This window comes from Sebastes umbrosus, chromosome 12, assembly GCF_015220745.1.
Source record: "Sebastes umbrosus isolate fSebUmb1 chromosome 12, fSebUmb1.pri, whole genome shotgun sequence".
Classification (NCBI taxonomy): domain Eukaryota; kingdom Metazoa; phylum Chordata; class Actinopteri; order Perciformes; family Sebastidae; genus Sebastes; species Sebastes umbrosus.
The window spans coordinates 27,036,557-27,056,112 of record NC_051280.1 but is presented as its reverse complement, the minus strand read 5'-3'; the positions used below and the strand labels follow the sequence as shown (position 1 = coordinate 27,056,112).

Below are 19,556 nucleotides of genomic sequence, written 5' to 3'. Positions count from 1 at the left end.
TCATAATATTGTGAGAATAAAGTCATAAGTTTACGAGAAAAAAAGTCGTAATATTATGAGAATAAAGTCAGAATATATACATATATATTTTATATTACATATATTGTATTATATATTTATTTATTATTATTTATTATATATGTATAATAATAAAAATTAACCAAACATGATTTTTTAAATATATATATATATATACATGTATAAAATCAATAGCATATATATATATATATATATAAATCATGTTTGGTTATTATTATTATACATATGTAATAAATAATAATACTAAATTCCCAGATAATTATATCTTCAAAATCATTATGTATTAAATATAGTTAAAAAAACAACTATATTTAGAATTCACACACACGTGCACACGCCTTTAAAAAACTATACAGTAATGGTGTTTCTGTCCAAGCTGTCATTTATTTAAGACTTTACAGTAAAGTTAAATTCCTCTTGTTACAAAAATAGAATATGGCTGTTGTCATATTTCATCATCGTAGAAAACATCCATATGATGTACAGCACTTTCAGTGTACAGCGGTTACATTGATTTCACAGAGTAGGCTGGTGATATCCATAAGACCCGTCAGAAAAGCCTGCTAGCATCTTTGGGTCTGACTTCAGTTGTTTCGATAGTGGGGTGAACAAGAAAATAAGTGAGAACAGATAAAACACATTCAGACTGCAACAGACTCCACAGGTGGACTCATACATAATGCATACAACATTGCAACCCCTCCAGTACTTTGGAAAATAAAAACTTTAATAATATAAAAATCAATAGCAGTAGATGGCAAGGTTTTTGAAAGAATTTCTTTTTTTTATTGTACCAGACAGTGTTACATGTGTTTAATAAAGGTACTGTGGGATCTTATCTTAGAAAGTACTTTGTTACATGGAGGATTAGTGAATATGTAGGTGGGGCGGGGGGGTTGGGGAGGGATAAACGAGTAGTGGAATATTGTTCTGGTGAGATGCAGAGAGAGGATGATGAACAGATGAGATATCAAAATGGACTGACGAGTTCAACATGAGAACTAGTTACAAAAGAAGATGAGGGAGTTAATGATGTTGACTCTTGAAACTGCATTGGTCAGACTTAATGAGTAAATTATGACTTAATGATTTAATAATCATCATCGTCATCATCATCATCATCATCGTCATCATCATCATCGTCATCATCATCATCGTCGTCATCGTCATCATCGTCGTCGTCGTCATCGTCGTCGTCATCATCGTCGTCGTCATCGTCGTCGTCGTCGTCATCATCATCATCATCATCGTCATCATCGTCGTCATCATCATCATCGTCATCATCATTGTCATCATCATCATCGTCATCATCATCATCGTCATCATCATTATCATCATGATCAGGATCGATTACACCTGACAGAGCGTCCTCGATCCAGTCCTCCAGCTCGTCTACAGTTGGCAAGTCCTCTCCATCATCCATGTCCATCCACACGCTGTCAGCCTGCAGAGTGAAGAAGAACAAATAAAGACGCGTAGATTCAAAACAAACATGGCGATGCAGTGTGGACTCACCTATATACTATTAAAAGTAGACTTTAACATGAACTCCTCTATAAGGCAAGCAAAATTGCAGGAGTGAATTTTTGCTTTAATTTTGCATATTACCCAACACATTTGTAATTAAAATCAAATTACCACAAATGAATCCAGCCTTGTGTAAACTGTATATACGGTATGTATAACAGAGTGCGGCAAAACACGCAAATGCACAGGCAATGTATGAATAAAGTACCAAAAATATTACTCACATCACCAGTATCAACAACACCAATCTGCGGGGAGGACAGGTCGATTTTGAAAGTCTTCTCCCAGTGTGGCAGAAGCTGCGGGGAAAAAGAAATATTGATTAATTCTGCTATTAGACAATGTCGATGAAGTAAGTGTGACATTTCAGTCATTAAATCTCAGTTAACTGTGAGTGAAGGAGTACCCAAAGGAGTCCCTCTGATTTCCAGTAGCCTATATGTTATTGCACCATGTTATATTCTTACCAGGGGGAAATCATCAGGGTCAATCCAGACAATGCTGAGGTCGGGGTTGTCTGTGTTGTCCTCGGCAACTTGCTTCAGGATCTCAAGGAACTCATAACCGTCTAAGGAGTGGAGAGGACAACAGAGAAACTAAACTATTATAGCGGTGAATCAACAGGGTGGCAAAATAGTGGTAATGGGTATTTGCAGATCATTTCATTATTCATCCTTCATTCACCTGCAGAAATACTGTATAGCTGCATGGGACAGTCTAATTAAAGAGGAACTATGCCCATTTTCAAAAAAAAAATTTTTTTTATTCCTATGGTCTAAGACAGTCCAAAAAATATTAGTAAACATGAACAACTCTCTCAAAAACATATTGGGATTTTTAATTTATGTGGTATTCCACTCTAAATTTAGCTTAACATCACCTCATCACCATCAGCCTAACCTCCACTCCCAATGTAACACTTTAGATTTGCTACTGGTGACTAGTTATAATTCATGCAGGGTTCCTTTACCTGGGTCAGACTCCTCTGCAAAAGCAACGATGTGTTCATCATCGAGATCGTCATCCTGTGGAAAGAATAACGACAAAGTGAACCCACTGGGTTGAACTTGTTGAAGTTACAATTTCAGAAAATTCATAAAGTGTTACTGGAGTTGTAATCTAATTAAAGTCACAATTCATGGATGAATAGTTGGACAAAAACAGACCTTTGGGCAAGTTTGTTTTGGTGACGAAAGTTTTAAAGTTCTTACCCAGATCTCGTACATGTTGTGGGGCTGCAGCTTCCTCAGGGTCGGTCTTGAAAAGCACAGAGGAATAAGATTTTACTCGTTTTGTTTTTCATTATGGACGGTTAAGCTTTTACCTGCATGATATCGTAGTAGCATAGCATTAATGGGACTTACCTGTCATTATCTTCAATGAATTTCACCAGCTCGTCCTCAGTGTAAGGTTTTCCGGGGATGACCACTGGATCATCCATGAAGGGTTCATAGAAGTCCACCTCATTGAGCTTCAGCTCCAGAGACTTGGCAACCTGTAACACACGACCAACAACTGAGCGTAAAGGACTCAGGAACCATGAAGTTAATGGTTTATAACAAAAAAAGTTTCATTCACAAAATATTTCATCAGTTTAGTTAGTATGACTAATGCAAATTATTTGTATTTTTGACTGTTTTGAGGAAGATACAAAGTAGAGCAGTTTTGAATGAAAGTTATTGTGTAGATACTGTATGCATTTTTTCGGTGTGTTAATGGGTTGTTTTAACACTTCAGTTCACGTTTTTCAGCGCACCGACAGAGGTTTATTGAATGCTCAGCCTCCAGAAGTGGCCAATCTGAAGACCAGTTTTTATTTGGACAGGTCTGCTAGTGTAGCTCTTACTCGTCAATACACAGATAAGGAATATATATTGTCTAGTATATGTTTTAAGTACATGGAATTAAGGATGTTGTTCTAAAATGGTTTGTTAAGGATATTAACAAAGAGCATTTTGTGTTCATCAATGGTCAGATATCAAAGAGGGCTATGCTTCCTTATGGAGTGCCTCAAGGCTCGATTTTGGGCCCATTGCTTTTTTCTTTCTTTCTTTTTTAAAAGTGTATACTTGATTTTGTTACAGCTGCACTGATCAACATTTTTATATCAGCAATGGATCAAATGATTGTGTGTAATGTGAAAGGAGTTGCTCGTAATTAAATGCTCTCATCAACCTCATTTCAGCAGCTACAGACAGCTGTTTTTTGCTTTGATAACCCCACTATACGCTACCTGCCCAGCACCAAAATAACAGATAGACAAAGCTTATTATCAGCTTATTATAGAAATTTTGTTCTAATACTTATGCTAGCATATTTATAAGTTTTATGTGAGTTTTAAATACATTTACAAACACTCATTGATATTCTACCTAGTCTTATTATGGTGTTTTCAGTGTATCTGTTCAAACTTAAAGGAGCAGTGTGTAACATTTAGGGGGATCTAATGGCAGAAATTGAATATAATATTAATAAGTATGTTTTCTTTAGTGTAAAATCACCTGAAAATAAGAATCGTTGTATTTTCGTTGCCTTAGAATGAGTCGTTTATATCTACATATAGAGCGGGTCCTGTTTCTACAGTAGCCCGGAACGGACAAAACAAACTCTGTGTTAACTTTTCCTGCTTGGGCCGAAGTCGATAATGTTACTTGCTCCTGAGTTTACCCCCGTCACTCCACTCAGCCGCCGAGAAACAAGACACGGGTAACCTCTGTTGGTCTTTAGGAGCTGCAGCATTTTTTTTCTCCACAAACTGCAACTTCCACTGTACATCCACTTGATATTCTCAAAGCTAAACTAACTGTCTTCTCCTCCACTCGCTCACTTGTTCACTCACAACATCACACACATTCGCCGCCGCTCTCTCTCTCTTGCTTCACCACTCACTTCCCACGTACACACACTCTATGCACTGACTCTGCTCAGTTCTCCTACACGTTTGGCACATGGCAGAGGTTTAAATTGGTTGCAATCTGCAACCTCATCACTAGATGTCATTAAATCCGACACACTGCTCCTTTAAGATATTAACCATTATTACTCACCTTGGGGTTGAATGTGGCGAAGAAATAGATGTGGGGATGGAACTCTTCAGCAGCATCGGCGAAAGCCTCAAAATCTGAAATTTTATATGCATCCATCAAGTTGTTTCAGTAGATCGGCTCCTGTATGAAATATCTAAGAATGTAGACTTGTTGCACTCATCATTATTAAGGTAGCTCTTAATGTGCTCACTTGAAAATCACCTTAAAAATCAAATCAGTCAGCAGCTCAAAGTTAAATCAAGCAATCTGACCCTGGTCTCTGTTGCACTTCTTGATATGCAATCATGAGCAATTATGTTGAAAAGTAACTGTAAAAAACAAACAAATTGAAACAGGTTATCATGCCATCACAGTACAGATTCTTACGTTCTGACTTGTGACTCTTAAAGTAGCCCACCAGTTTGATGTCCTCTTCGACGTTTTCAAATCCTTTCAGTTCCCTATTATTGTCAATAATTTCCACCGGGTCCTCAAGAACCTATGAAGGAAAAAGAGGGTCATGGAGGATAAAGGGTGGGAGACAATGGGGTTGAAGGTGACAGAGAAAAGAAAGAAACCAGAGTTAGATTGGTCATCTTCAAAGACAGCAAACTGGGATTAGAGACTTTTTTTTTGCTAAAATAAAGCAGGCTATTAACTGGGAACTTATATCCTCACGAACATCATAGATGAACTCCACAATAGTGTCTGCTGCAAGCTCGCCGTCATATTCTATGACTTCATCGTCTGTGAAGATGAAGATGCTGTCGGACTCATCAAGACCTGGGGGGAAAGACAAGAAGCCCCGACCGGAGCAAAGGTCACATAATGCTAATTAGACTTAATGGCCTCATCCTTCCCACATTTTTTTATGGTAGTGGCTAGAAGGAAGCCTGCAAACTGGGGAGACTCTCACGAGATTGTTAAGGTTAGGCATTGATCTTGAATAGTTAAGGTTAGGATAGGTCTTTAGGCAGTGAGTCTCTCGAAAGTTTTTGCAAATCTCAGATCAGATTTTGCAATTTGCGTTCTCCCTTCTAGACGCAACCATTTTTATACGTATCTTCCATAAAACAGGAAATATTAAAGTAAAGTCGGCCACATCCCACTGAGAGCTACATTATCTCTAGTTATACAGGTTAGTTCAAATTAATAGCCATTATAGATTAAAGGTGCTATTGATAACATTGATAACATTCAGCCACTAGATGTCGCACTCTCCCTCCTCCGCTTCATTGCATTCACTTCACAACAAGTGGTTGCCAGTTCATTGCACAACCTGCATATTTTATGATCGTGTGGAGTGAGACTCAGACAGTCATGTCAAGTGAAAAATCTTTCGTGGTAGACAAATTCAATTTTGCAACATGTTGTGTGATGGTGTTTAGAGATTCATGTAACGTAATCTATGGTAATCTGAGGATATGACTATCTAGTTTTAGGTAACCTTTTGCTTGTTGTTTAAGCAGTGATGTAGTGCAGGGTATACACAGGTATACAGCGTACCTATTTATTTTCCAGTCGGCCACCCACTTCTAAATCCCCTCTGATGCGCATCTTCATTATATATTGTTTGAGGGAACTATAACGTTAGGTAACTAGACGCAACCGTCACTAATGATAAGATGCTAACGTAGCTCATCAGGGATTGAAGCTGTTATTTTTCTGATTTTGACAATCTAACCAGTGACAACTCATTAGTTAAGGTTGTAAGGACTGTTGGTAGTTGTTGCAGCCTCCTTTTATCGCTGAGCACTTAGGATTGGCGCGGGAGTGAAACCGGGCGCTTACAGTCAAACTCAGCATTTTTTCCACACTAACTGACGACCCAGAGATACCACGTGATACCAACGTTGTTATACTTTTGGCTCAGAAGCCTTGTTAGAAGTGAGAACTGAATGTCAGATATCTTCCACAGAGATAAACAAAACATTCATTTTGGACCTGTCAAAATTTTTTAAATGATTAATTCACAATCATAATATTTTTTTTTTAGGGAAAAGCCATACTTTTATTCAGCACCTTTCTAAAAGCTCTGTAGATGTATTATTTTAAAAAAAAATGATTTGTCTACATAAAAATTGTATCAATAAAACCTGTAATAGTTTGACTTGAGATACTGATACTGGCTGGTCTCATTTTGCATAATGGGAAGTGTCTGCAGCTGTGTTGATTTTGTTGAGTGTTTACCTAATTTCTTTGCAACGGCTTTGTCTTCCTTAGCATCAATGAGTCCGACTCCGATATCCTCATCGTCAAACTCATCCAGGACCTGGGCTGCAAGCTGGAAGACAAAGACACCGTCACATAACCGAGGTCACGATTTGTCAGTTCAGTATAAGCCTATAAAACATGAACACAAGTCTGTGTGAGTGTGCAGTGAAACGAGTGTCCATCTCATGCACATTTATACCTTTTTGACAAAGTTGTCTCACTCAGTAGTTTCATTACCATAAAAGCCTGCTTTTCAGAGCGCTGCTTATGCACTTTCTAAATCTGTATGAAACTTGAACCTCATGACTGACAGTCGGTTCCACCAATGGCAGCGCCACGCTCGCAGCCTGTCTGCATAGAGGAAGTGGTTGTCTCAGTGTGTTTGGAGGGTAGAAAGCACACACACACACACACACACACACACACACAAACACATACACACACACACATGGGTGCACACTGGTGTCAGAGATCTTGAGCAGCTGCTTTTACTGGCATAAATAGTTTGACTAAGCAGGCTGTCCTGCAGGTTGTTGTGCAGATAATTCTTGGCATTTCTTCTAATTTAATTGGAGTTGCAGATGGGTGGGGCGCAGTGGTGCGGTTTAGATAGTAAGTTTGTAGCTTAGCAGCAGGTGAGTATGAATATATGCAAACTTGTATTTAATGCAAAAGTATATACACTTAAAATTATATACAGTTATAATACAAATTGGGTCTTTAAGTGCAGTATTTTGGTTCTACTGTGACTTTTTGCATTGAACTATATGTTGTTGCAGACCCCACCCTTTTGGCATTTAAGTAGGCTAAAATAAGCTTTTTAAAGGGCAAGTGATTGAGGTGAGGTAAGTCTTCATACTTCATACTATCCAAGCAACTGAAGGATACATTTAAAGATAAATTGTAATAAACAGATGTGAAAAAAGCACTGGTAATTAATGCTTCTAACTATTTTCCATTTTCCTGTATAATCACTTTAGAAAACCAATAAATTAAGTGAGAGGTACATTAGATATAAATATAGAGGTTGCTCATCTTGATTTGAATATGTATTATAAATTACTTTGATTTCTCAAGAAGTGGCATCTTTTTTTTCTAAATTTGTTTAACGATACAATATAAAAAATATTTCATAGCTTCATATCTGCATGTCCTCCAAATATAAAACATGCAAAATTGGCTTTCCTCAGTGTATGTGCTGTAATGTGGCTGGTATCATTTCTTGGATGTAACTGAACCTCTCCAACAAACTCAGTATGTGGGATGGGATTTCATAAGATGTGCTTGTTTTCCAACTACACAACATGCAAAATACACTGCAGCTGTACACAATTTCATTTTTTTTTTTCAATACTGACATTTTGTACCTGAGACATACATATATATGACAAAGATATGAACACAGCACTTGATAAAATGTAATTAACTATTCCCTATTACTGCTGTGGATCGCAAATTATTTCTCCTCATATTGGACAGTGCGGAGTCATCCCATTTTGATATCTTAGGGGTCTGAGGAGGAAATATATACATCCATGTGTACATGTTTAATAGTACAGTGCATTTAGTCTGGAGAATGCAGGCCTATTAATGTAAATATTGCAAAAATGATTAACACATACAGTAGACTCCAGTCACAGTGTGAGGCCACCTCAGCAGATGAGAGAAAACACTTAATTATGACTTCCTCGCTCCCATCACGTCACTGAACTTTCACTAACAGACCGCCTTGACCTCTGAAATTTTCGGCCCTTTGCTGCTGTCTGTTACTAATAATAAACCCTCATTAAATTTAAATCATAATACATTCATAAGGAGAAACACAAGCCTTCAGGGAGCTCGATCCACCACAAAAGCAGCTCGGGATAAATATAGCGCCAGAAGCCACACCAGCCCAGCTAGGGACTATTTTGGCGAGGTGGCAGTGATGCTCAGCGCTCTGGGATCCGCTGACAAGTACAGTACTGCAAGTGTCAATCACGGCGCCGAGCTGAGCCGGCACTACTGGAGCCAGAGCCTCCAGTGCTGGCCTCCGGCCCTAAGACCGAAGCCTTAACCCACCCTTACAGAGACACCAGAGGTTGCTGAGAGGATGTGATACGCTAAGGGGAGCGGCGTGTATTAATGCTTTCCTTTCTATAATTATCTATCACTGTTATTTTCCTCCCTGATTCATTCATTTTGTTGACATTAAATGACAAGATAGATCAGAAATTTGTTGATTGATGAATTTTTTGTTAATTTGTGCATTCATTTAGTATGACCACACCTGTTGAAGGGGTTGTTGATTACTTATCCTTTAGTGTCATCCCACTCAAATAGATGCCCAAATCTGTTTTTGAATTTGGATTTAATTGCCAAGACAGTTTTTTTTTATGCCTGTCTTGCATGTCAAGTCTAAAAGGAGCTACCAGCGATGCTTGGAGCTCTCCTTGAAACAACAACAATGCATCAAGTATATAAGGAAGCCGCCTGGCCATGCCAAATACCATAAAATATGGCTGCCACATGATCCAGCGTATCTATTCCATAAATCAGTCGTCACCTCTATTACTTATTTTTTATAGACTTGCAACTTTCACAGCAGCTATTAGTCCAGTACTTCTTCAAACGATATCAATTCTGTGTAAAATGCAGTTTGCGAACCAGCTCTCTGTTTTTTGGTGAAAAAGAAGGCTGCTGTATTTCCGGGTAGAATCAACTTCAAATTGACAAGGACAAGAAATTAAAAAATGCAGCATATGAGTATGTGACATTTGATATTGAAGTTGTTTTCCCCCCCTGAGAACTGACCCGGGTCAGTTGGGGTTTGATGCGTTTGTGAGCTGATACTGCAAGCTTGCTGAATGATGATGTAATGTCTCTCTGTGAGGAATGTGGTGAAACTGCTGAGTGTCAAGGCTGACGGGAGAGGTATACTTAAAGAGGTGTGTTAAGTACATCAACTCTCTCTCTCACTCTCTCTCTCTCTCACACACACACACACACACACACACACGCGCACACACACAAACGATGTACACAAGCTCAGCCTTTTGCCAGAATACATGATATCTCGGGTCCTCACAGCTCAGCTCTTTGCCTCGTGGTGGACGACACTGACGACACACGGCAGGCTCGTGACACATTTTTGGGACTTCACCTATCAGCATTTCTGAATTCAGCAAAGCTATTTTCCACCTTGCAGCATCACTTTCCCAGGATAACTCCCCCCCTGTGGTTCAATTTCACATTTAACACATTTCAAATCTAGCAAACAAAAAAAGCACATGTATTTTTTGCCAAATATTCTCTTTCCTTTCCTTGTCAACACATTTACACCTGTACTATGAATAAGAATCTCTTTTTACATTTTAATTAATTAATAGAGTTAATCCGTCTACTAGCAGAAAACTGTCACACACTTCACATCAGCCTGATTCAAATTCTGTGCAACCAAATATCAAAATACAAACTCTACTAGAACCTTCAACCAAACTCTTAATAGCAACTTTGAGTTCAAGACTGTGTGAAGTTTGTGTGTGCTTCGCATTATGATCCAGCACTAGTTCTAGTAAGCTATCGTCCTTATTCTACCCATAGTTCCCAGCTCAACCCACCTCAAGGGTCAACTCCTCAATCTCAAACTGTCTCTGGGCGACGCGGCTGGATCCGGGATGATCATGGTAGTACACCACCATGACATCGTACTTCTTCATCACGAACTTATAGTTCTTGGCGTTGAGGTCATGGACGCGGTCCTTGCCATCATACTCGGGGAAGTCCAAGCTCTCCTTGCCCAGCGATAGGCCCCCAAAGGACAGCAAGACTGTCACGAACACCCAGGTCCACTTCATGGCTCCTCTCTGAGATAGTGTAGATGTATTTACAATTTCAGAAAGTAAAAGAAGGGGCGCCGCCGAAACGAAACGGAAAAGTTTGGTAAAAATATCGAGAACCCCTTCCAATCCGCGTCACCCAGAAGAGAGCAAGACCAACTCTTGCATCCACCTTATTAAAAACCGCACATGGGCAACTGGCAGTGGGGCACAGGGTGCAAGAGGGGTTGGGCTTAGTTTGACACAGGTGCGAGTGTATGTCTATGTGGGGTGTAATCGGGAGGGACGAGGTGGGGGCCGCTGCAGGTTGCTGGGGTGACAGCTTTGTGTGTGTGTGTGTGTGTGCGTGCGTGTGTTTGAGTGTGTGTTACAGACCTGTAAAAGTGGGTGGAGTTAGGAGACGAGAACCTGCTCTCTTTCTCTCCATATCCACTGAGAACAAGAGAAGGCAGTGATGGAGATGGAGAGAGATGGTGCTAAAGAAAGGAATAAAGAGATAAAATGGTGTGTGTGTGTGTGTGTGTGTGTGTGTGCGTGTTGATGAGCCCGTCTGCTTTGCGCCAACCGAAGAAGCAGTGATACAGGATGATGGATTTAGAGGCGGCTGCGAATACAAGGCACTCTTTTCCCATATTAAGTGAAGATGGAGGCTTGGATCCCAGCTAAAAATAATGGATGTAGGACAGAGAAGTACATATCAGGAGGGGGTGCTGGTGTCTGATTTGCTTCTGCTGGCACCGGCGCTGCGCTAGAATGTGGCGCCGGGTCACCCAGGGACAGGGAGAGAGGAGAGGGCGGTGCACCTGCTGAGGATTCAGTGTATAGGTGTCACTTAGCCCTGACTCAAGAAGAAAGTGAAACATAGAGTTTTACAAGGGAGGAGGAGGGGGAGATGTGGCAATTTTTTGGGGATCTTTTTGAGCCTGATCCATCTGTACATCCAGTACACGTCTGTCCTGTGCAATATGTCCAGCGTGTATGCTTGAGGTGATATATTACTTTACAGATTGAAAGGGAGGAGGTAATCTATAAATAAATAAAGGCTACATGGTATCGTAATACTCCTTCAGACCCCCCGAAACACACACGTACAACACGACACACCCCTCTTTTCCTGTAGCAGGATATGCAGCCTACGGTGTTAAAGCGGAAAGATTTAGTTTGAAGGGAGTCGTTGAAAGATGCACCGACTGTATGTGAGTGGCAGTCACAGTAGACGGGGTGGTTACATGTGGTGTCAGTGACTATAAAATAAAAAAAAAGTAAAAATAAAACTGAGCGGTGGCTCCCTGCGTTACTGTAAACATGTAATAAAAATGATATGAAATGGGTGCTAAAATTAAGGCATATCTTGAGGTCAAAGGTCAAGGGACCCCTTTAAAAATGGCCATGCCAGTTACGCTAAATTTTGTTAGTCTCCTTCACGACAAAATCCTCTGAAAGATTGAATAGCGGCCGGGCCCGACAGCGGGCAGTCGGATTTTTAAGAGGTTAAAGCTTCAGTAGGCAGTATATTTTTGGCATCATTGGGCAAAAATTCCATGATAACGATTCAGCATATTGTAATTCAAGTGTTCTGAGAGAAAACTAGACTTCTGCACCTCCTCATGGCTCTGTTTCCAGGCTTTAGAAAATCTAGCCTGTGACGGGAGACTTTGACCAATCACAGGTCATTTCGTTGAGAGAGAGCGTTCCCATTGGCTGTGCTCCGGTCATGTGACCAGAACTTGGCGTTCCTTCACCAGATTTCACAATGGCAGCGGCGGCACAAACTTTCTAATTTTACAGCTAAACCGTGCACTACAAGATGATTCTGAAAACATTTGAGGGGAGAAAGAGGCATTAACGTAAAATAATATTGACTCATATTTTATCAGTGCGGCCTAGTTTGACCGTTTGGTCGGAGTTCGTGAGTGATTGACAGCCGGCTCTCATAGACGGGAGCTGGACAGCAGACCTCAGATCCGCTATGACTGATTGTTTTCCTCCGGTATGTGAAATCTTGCAGATGCCGTTAGGAGCACCGGAGGACAACGGAGGACACCGGAGGACACCGGAGGACACAGAGGCACATGATTTTTTTCAGGTTGCCTGTTTCAAGTTACACTGTCACAATATAGCGACCGTTTTATAAAAATAACTTTTTTTAATCATATTTGCTTCAATCTCACCTTCTTCAGCTTTAATAAATAATCTATACAGTGTTTGGAGAATCGATACAATATCACAAAACATAACATCACATTACTCATGTTGTGTCGATATTTTCTTACATCCCTACTTAGCAGTATCCCGGGCTACCAAATGCCTGGACGACATCCATAACTGGATGAGCAACGACTCCCTGCAGCTAAATGGCAGCAAGTCAGAAGCCATTGGCTTATTGGCAAACCCCATCAGACGAAAAAAAAAGGCTGGTATCACCCACATCACCATCAACGGTCACCCCATCCCTCTTTCGTCACTTGTCACAAAACTTGGGTGTTGAGCTGTCCTTCGATGCACACATTAAATCTGTCTGTCAAACTTCATTCAACATTTCCAGATTAAGACCCTCCCTGAGCAAACGTGATGCAGAAAAACTGGCCTTCATCAGCTCACGCAATGACTATTGCAACTCTCTGCTGCCAACCAAAGCTATCCAGAGGTTACAATATGTCCACAACAGTGTCATCAACAGAATATAAAAATCCCAGCACATCATCTAAGTCCTCCACTCTCTAAATTGGCTCCCAATAAACCAACAACAAGGCCATAAAGTGTACCGGTCCCACTTACCTTCAGGGGCTCTTCAACCTGGACACTCAGATCTGGCAGCTCAAACCTTCTCGCTGTGCCATGGACAAAGCTGACAAGCTTGGGGGATCGTGCCTTCTCGTCGCTGGGGCCACGCTTCTGGAATCAGCTCCCAGGATCTATTCAGGCCTCAGACTCCACTTGCTGTTTTTGTTCTCAGCAGCCTTCTCCTCGGGTCCTGGTTTGCATTTTCCTTTTAAACTTGGGTCTCTAAATATTCAGTTTTATTTACGTTTTAACTCAGGTCTTGAAATATTTTGTCTATAATTTTATTCATCCTATTCTAACGCTTTTAATCGCACGGTTCTTTTGTGTAAATTGTTTTAACATTGTATTATGATTATTTTACCCTTTATGTGAAACACCTTGAGATTTTGCTGTATTTCAAACTGTGCTATATAAATTAAATAAATTATTATTTATTATTAAGTGAGTTTCATTTACATCTCATGCAGTCACGTTACATCTTCCATAACAGCTTTGATAAACATTTTCTGTTCCTATATCAGACATGATGGGGAAACATGTATTTTATCTTATTTTATCTTTTATTTTTTATCTTTTTATATGCAAATAACAAACAGCATGTCTAGGTAGCTACATATCTTGTTTTACAGCTTATATATATGTCTATAAATCTGTACTTCAGTGATAATGTTGGTCAAAGGGTCACCTTAAGGGGGCGGGGTTAGTTTTATCACTGCTTCCCGGCGGGCGGTGCTAAAGAGCAACAACCTTACATAACATGTAACAGGAACAACACTGATTGTTTTCACTTTACGGATAAGTAGAAGTTAAATTGTTACCTACGGGAGGTGTTGAAGGTTGAAACAAAGTGCCAGCTGTGTGTCGGTATTAGTTTGTTCATCATAACTTTATATTAAAGGAGTTAAAGGTGAGTCAACGTCAGGTAGCATAGCAGAGCGTTAGCTTCAGTTAGCAGTCTACAGTGTTTAAAAGCGCTGCTATCTCGGCTACTTAGTCCAATTGTTGGAGTTAAATATAATAGAGAGGTAAACAAAGCCTCATTAAAGTCATACGGTACTGGAGGGAGTTACTGATGAAAGACACTGAGAGATAATATCTGTTAAACTACTATTAACGTTAGCTTAGCCTGTCAGCTAATGTAGGAAAAGTAGTAGAGTGCAGATCAAATCAAACTGACAGTCAATTAAAGATCACCTAATGAGAAATTGGTTCACTGTTTGTTACAGTTATATAATTAACCTAATAGTTATTAGAGAAATATCCTGTGAAAATTACAAACAGCTGGAATTAACAATATTTGTCCATATTGATTATTATTTTGGTTAATTGGTGGCTCTTGGTGACATTCAGCTAATTTAGGAAAAGTAGTAGAGTGCAGATCAAGTCAAACTGCCAGTCAATTAAAGATCACCTAATGAGTAATTGGTTCACTGTTTGTTACAGCTATATAATTACCTAATAGTTATTTGAGAAATAGCATACAGAGCTGGAACTAAAAATATTTGTCATTATCGATTAATGTATTGCTTATTCTTTTGGTTAATCGATGGCTCTTAGATTAAACTTTACTGTCATTGCACAATAGTACAAGTACAACAAAATGCATCTAACCAGAGTGCACACTAGTAAAGTTACTGATTAAGACAATATATACAAATGAGGATATATGTTGTGTATGTACATAGGCATATACATATATACAGGTTGTAGTTAAGGTGCAAAGAATAAGAGCTTATCTATAAGTTGCATACTGATAAGATATTGTATACAAAATTTTGTATAACTGTATTATAAAGAATAAATGGTATATACAGGTGGAGTTATATTTATATCTATACACAGAGAGGTTATGTACATAGAGCTATATGCATATAGGACTAAGTGAAAATATATAAGATTAGTATAAGAGAATAGATTTTATATATACCGGTGGAATCATAAGTTTTATATAAATATATACAGGAGAAAAATAATTTTCTGTTGATTGATTAATCGACAGTTTCAGCTCTAATAACAATAACAACCATTAATTTTTATCAATAAATAATAACCATTCTCCTGAACTGCATAACTTTGAATGTTTTTACAGATGGCTGCAGCTCTGGCCAACAGAGCGATAGGAGCCATCGTAGGATCAACAGTTGCAGATGCAGCAGGTAATGATGGTGAAAGTCTGTCATTCTGTATTGTCTCTCATGTAGTCATTACAATGCCTTAAAAATTGTTTCCATGTCCTACCTCCTCTTTTATATTTGTTCTCATTCGCTTTGGCACAATTCCTGAATGAGAATATTTTTTTTTCCAAAACAATAAGTTCAAATCTCTGAACAAGTATTTTGTTGCCCATCTTAACATCAGCAGGCACTTTTCTGCTCAGCTTCTACCTTTTTTCCCATTACCCATAAAGACAGTATCAGTGGTTTTGCATGATGTAGCACCTTTTCTATACTCAGCTAGCCATTTGATTTCAAGGAACGTCTTGTTCATGATCAGAATGAAATTAACCTGCCGACTCGTCCCCCACAGCGCAGCCCCTCCACTGGGTGTACGACCTCCCAAAGCTGCAGGGGATTCTGGCTAAGGAGCCAAACCCTGAGTTCCGCCCCGAGTCGGCCAATCCTTTCTACAGGAGGCAGACGGGCCAGCAGAGCTGCTACGGAGACCAGGCCTTTGTCCTGCTGGAGTCCCTGTCTGAATGTGGAGGTAGGCGGCTTGCTTCTTCATCTTATCGACCCAATAGACTGCTTCCCGGTCACTTCTGCAGTAGACCCTCAAAGCAAATATATTAATGTTATGATTGTATGACTTTACAGTGTGTATTTTATGTTTGCCCTCGTCTAAGTTGTGTATTAACCTATATGGCCAGGTCTAAATGTTGACGATCTGAAGCAGCGCACACAGAAATTCTTTGGGCCTGGATCAGAGTATGACACGCCTGTCAACGATCCTTACAGAGAGAGAGGAGGTAAGAAAAACTATCCAGTACAAGTGGAGAAGTATTTTATGTTGTTGCAGAACTCTTTTCACTTAGTAAATTGGGAATACTGATGATGTTGTGTTTGTCCTTGTGTATATGTACCAGGACCAAGACCTCAGCTGCCCATCGAGGGACCGTGGAGACACGCGAGTTTGAAGAGCTTCCTGAAGAATGTGGATGCAGGCAAAGAGGAGACTGGTACATCTGCAGTCATTTCATTACAATAACTAAGGCTCAACTCAGAGAAACGGCTCTAACTGATGCATTGTATTCTCCACAGGCTGTGAGGACGACTGTCAGATTGATGGAATAGCCAAACTTGGCTTTTTATGCAGGGAAGCCTGAGATGCTGGAAAAGGTTGAACAGGCAGTCCGTGTCACCCAGAACAACGACGCATGTGTGGCAGAGACGCTAGCAGCTGCAAGGTCAGTATGTTTTCCATGTGCATCAGCTGCTCTAACTTTATTGCTTTCACTTTATGAATCTGGGATCTGAAACAAATAATAAATGGCAAAACATCATGATTTTTTTAAATTGCAAGGCACAACAAGTACAGCGGACCAAATACAGGCACACTAAAGACGTCATCTGTGACGGTGGAATAAACACTGTTGAAGGAGGCTATACTTAGTATCAGAATGTGCTTGTCACGTCTGTACTTAAAATCTTGTGACATACAGGAAGTTTCAATGTATCCCTTATGGACAAAATAACCCCAAAATACTTTTTAAAAATATATACATTTGAAGTATAATATCAACATATATAATAAAGATTTCTGCTGATATGTAATAAATTTGGAATTTCTGTCGTCCACATAGAAAAACTGCTGTGGAGTAGCATTTATGTTTGGAAGTTGTTGCAGTTTTCATACATCTCATCAGTAATGGTGACCCATCAGCACTGTGAATGCTACACAGCATAACTTTCAACATGGTTTTAATCCTCAAAATAAATGTTTTAAATGTAGATATTGTTTGCTTAGTTATTTATTGTAATGCAAGGTGAACATGAAATGGTCAACATACTGTAGAATTTAAAATGTAAAGTTTCATGTACATTTCAAACTTTGAACGTTGATGTTGGAATGGAGCACAGCAGAAATCCTCAAAATTAAACACAGCGAAATAAAAGTGCAGATGGGGTGCCAAACTAAAATTGAAATGTATAACGGATTGTGCATTGACGTATTTCCCAGGTTCCTGGAGCATTTCATCCTGAATGGTCCGGATCCAAAAGCCTTAGACTTGGTGCTCGGTCAGCTCAGTGACCCGAACAGGAAGCAGCCTCAGGATCTGGACAAAGCCATCATCGGTATGTGAGGCCTGCAGCATTGTTACTTCACTACATCAAAGTCATGTGACTGAGTCATGGGATTAAAGGGTTTCCTTTGGTGCAAGTTTAATATACTGAGTAGTTACTATGTTTGGAATAATTTGTGAAGACGGATTTGAGTGATGAGTTTGCCTTCTTCTCTGATTGATTCCAGGTCACATTCATCAGGTGAAGGAGAATCTATCAAAGACTCCTAAGGAGCTAATCCCCGCTGTGTTTCCAAACACATGAGGTACTATTCTCACAAAGCTCGTTTTAACCTCTTTCATCAGTAGGTCGCACTTTAATAAGCAAAGATCAGTAATCAAGTATTACCTGTAAGCAGTCATTTACTGTAGATTAATATTGAGACAACTAGTTACAATGTCATTCACATCTGGTGCTGATGTTCGTTCAGGTTTGCCTGGTGCGTTCCAAGCAGCGCTGCATGGAGTCCTGACGGCCAAGCACTATGAGCAGGCCATCAGAGATACCATGAGCTGCGGGGGGTGCACCTCGAGCAGAGGGTCCTTCATCGGAGCCTGTCTTGGAGCTCAGGTATGACTGCGTGCTAATCTTACATTCATTATATTTTATATTATACCAGTATTGTATGTCCGATGATTTATAAAAATGTGCTATTTGAATGCTCACAGGTTGGATTTGAGGGAATTCCAGCTTCCTGGACATCCAAGACCAATCGTTTCGACTCCGTGTTGGAGCATGCCAAGAAGATAACCAAACAACACCAATAGTCTTTTTTTTACAATCCGAGGTGGCTGAAAACAAAATGAAAAACTGTTGAGCTTTCACAGAACAGTGAATGAAGGTTCTTGCCTAAACTGTTGGACGGCAGGAGCCAGATGGTTTTGTCTCTGTTAAAGTGAAACATGTTGGTTCAGATGTTCAGTAACTGAGTTTGTCTTCAATAAAGTAATTCTGAAAAGAAAAATCTGTTATTGAGAATCTTTTGTGCAAACGTGATGGTAAAGCTCATTATTATGAAGATAATAAACTAATAATAAAGCACTAACATGTTTTTATTCAAATATTATTCACATCATCGGTCCCTGAGATTCAGTATGACGATCCTCTGCTGCCATAGCTGACTGATACTGTGGATAGTTGGATTTAAGTGAATCTCATACAGTAGGTATTTTTATACTTCCACCAGGCCACCAGTATTATAATAGAAGACAACTTTTTAAATATTTTTGCTGTTTCAATTGTGGTTATAAAATGTGTTACTATTAAAGATCACCTTTGTGGGCTGACTGGAATTTAAAATTTAAAGTGAATATTTTTCAAAACAACATCAAAAACTTTGGCAATTGTCAGAGTATTTCTGGTATAAATGTATTTGAAAAAAAAATAAAATTAAAAAAAGATTTGTGATTTTGGGGGCTAGTCAAAGCATCCCACAATTATTTTTTTCAGCATGTTAACTCGAGGATATATAATTACACATTTTTTGACATGGACACTCCATGCTGTTGTACGAACCTTTTCCATGTTTTGTTTTATTTTGTACAGAATACAATAGGTAAAAGATTGTTATCTCTAACAATTGTTCGGGAAATATTTTTACAAAGCAAAATGGTCAAATTCCAAGCCCTTTTTCTTTTTCATTTTTGTAATGTTTTACATTACATTTATTTATTTAAATTTTACAGCAATGCTACATTTTAGTTGATTATAGAATTGTAGTGTTAAACCCCAGGCAAAGTTGAAATAGTAATAGTTAACTATTTTGTCCATCCTAACACTTGGTTTGACTTTTTTTTAGACCAACAAAAAATAAATCAAGTATTTTTTTAACAAAAATTATATTCCATGCAGAAGTAGTGGGGCTTTGA

The 19,556-nt window shown here is 39.2% G+C and overlaps 2 protein-coding genes across 2 annotated transcripts; one reads left to right on the top strand and one right to left on the bottom strand.

The window, feature by feature from the left end:
- Positions 1-398: 398 nt before the first annotated feature.
- Positions 399-10,845, bottom strand: casq1a (calsequestrin 1a). Its single transcript, XM_037788764.1, has 11 exons — positions 10,406-10,845; positions 6,783-6,876; positions 5,275-5,375; positions 4,980-5,091; positions 4,614-4,687; positions 2,931-3,061; positions 2,778-2,823; positions 2,537-2,591; positions 2,034-2,134; positions 1,791-1,865; positions 399-1,483 (listed from the first exon to the last, which is right to left on the bottom strand). Exons 1-11 carry the CDS (start codon positions 10,640-10,642, stop codon positions 1,130-1,132), a joined length of 1,380 nt encoding a protein of 459 aa, XP_037644692.1. The 5' UTR covers positions 10,643-10,845; the 3' UTR covers positions 399-1,129.
- A 3,213-nt stretch (positions 10,846-14,058) lies between these two features.
- On the top strand, positions 14,059-18,649 carry LOC119499445 (crystallin J1C-like). Its single transcript, XM_037788765.1, is given in 11 exon segments — positions 14,059-14,315; positions 15,498-15,564; positions 15,935-16,111; positions 16,275-16,373; positions 16,491-16,583; positions 16,666-16,705; positions 16,707-16,811; positions 17,585-17,700; positions 17,876-17,953; positions 18,119-18,258; positions 18,357-18,649. Coding segments are annotated over 10 exon segments (1,014 nt in total). The 5' UTR covers positions 14,059-14,315; the 3' UTR covers positions 18,456-18,649.
- Positions 18,650-19,556: the final 907 nt, after the last annotated feature.

Bases quoted from the DNA above. Each gene is read 5' to 3' on its own strand.
- casq1a (XM_037788764.1), bottom strand. From the start codon at position 10,642: ATGAAGTGGACCTGGGTGTTCGTGACAGTCTTGCTGTCCTTTGGGGGC. The intron at 2,824-2,930 runs GTAAGTCCCATT...GTGCTTTTCAAG, and splicing joins TTCATTGAAGATAATGACAG to ACCGACCCTGAGGAAGCTGC. The intron at 1,484-1,790 runs GTGAGTAATATT...TTCACTCTGCAG, and splicing joins GTGTTGTTGATACTGGTGAT to GCTGACAGCGTGTGGATGGA.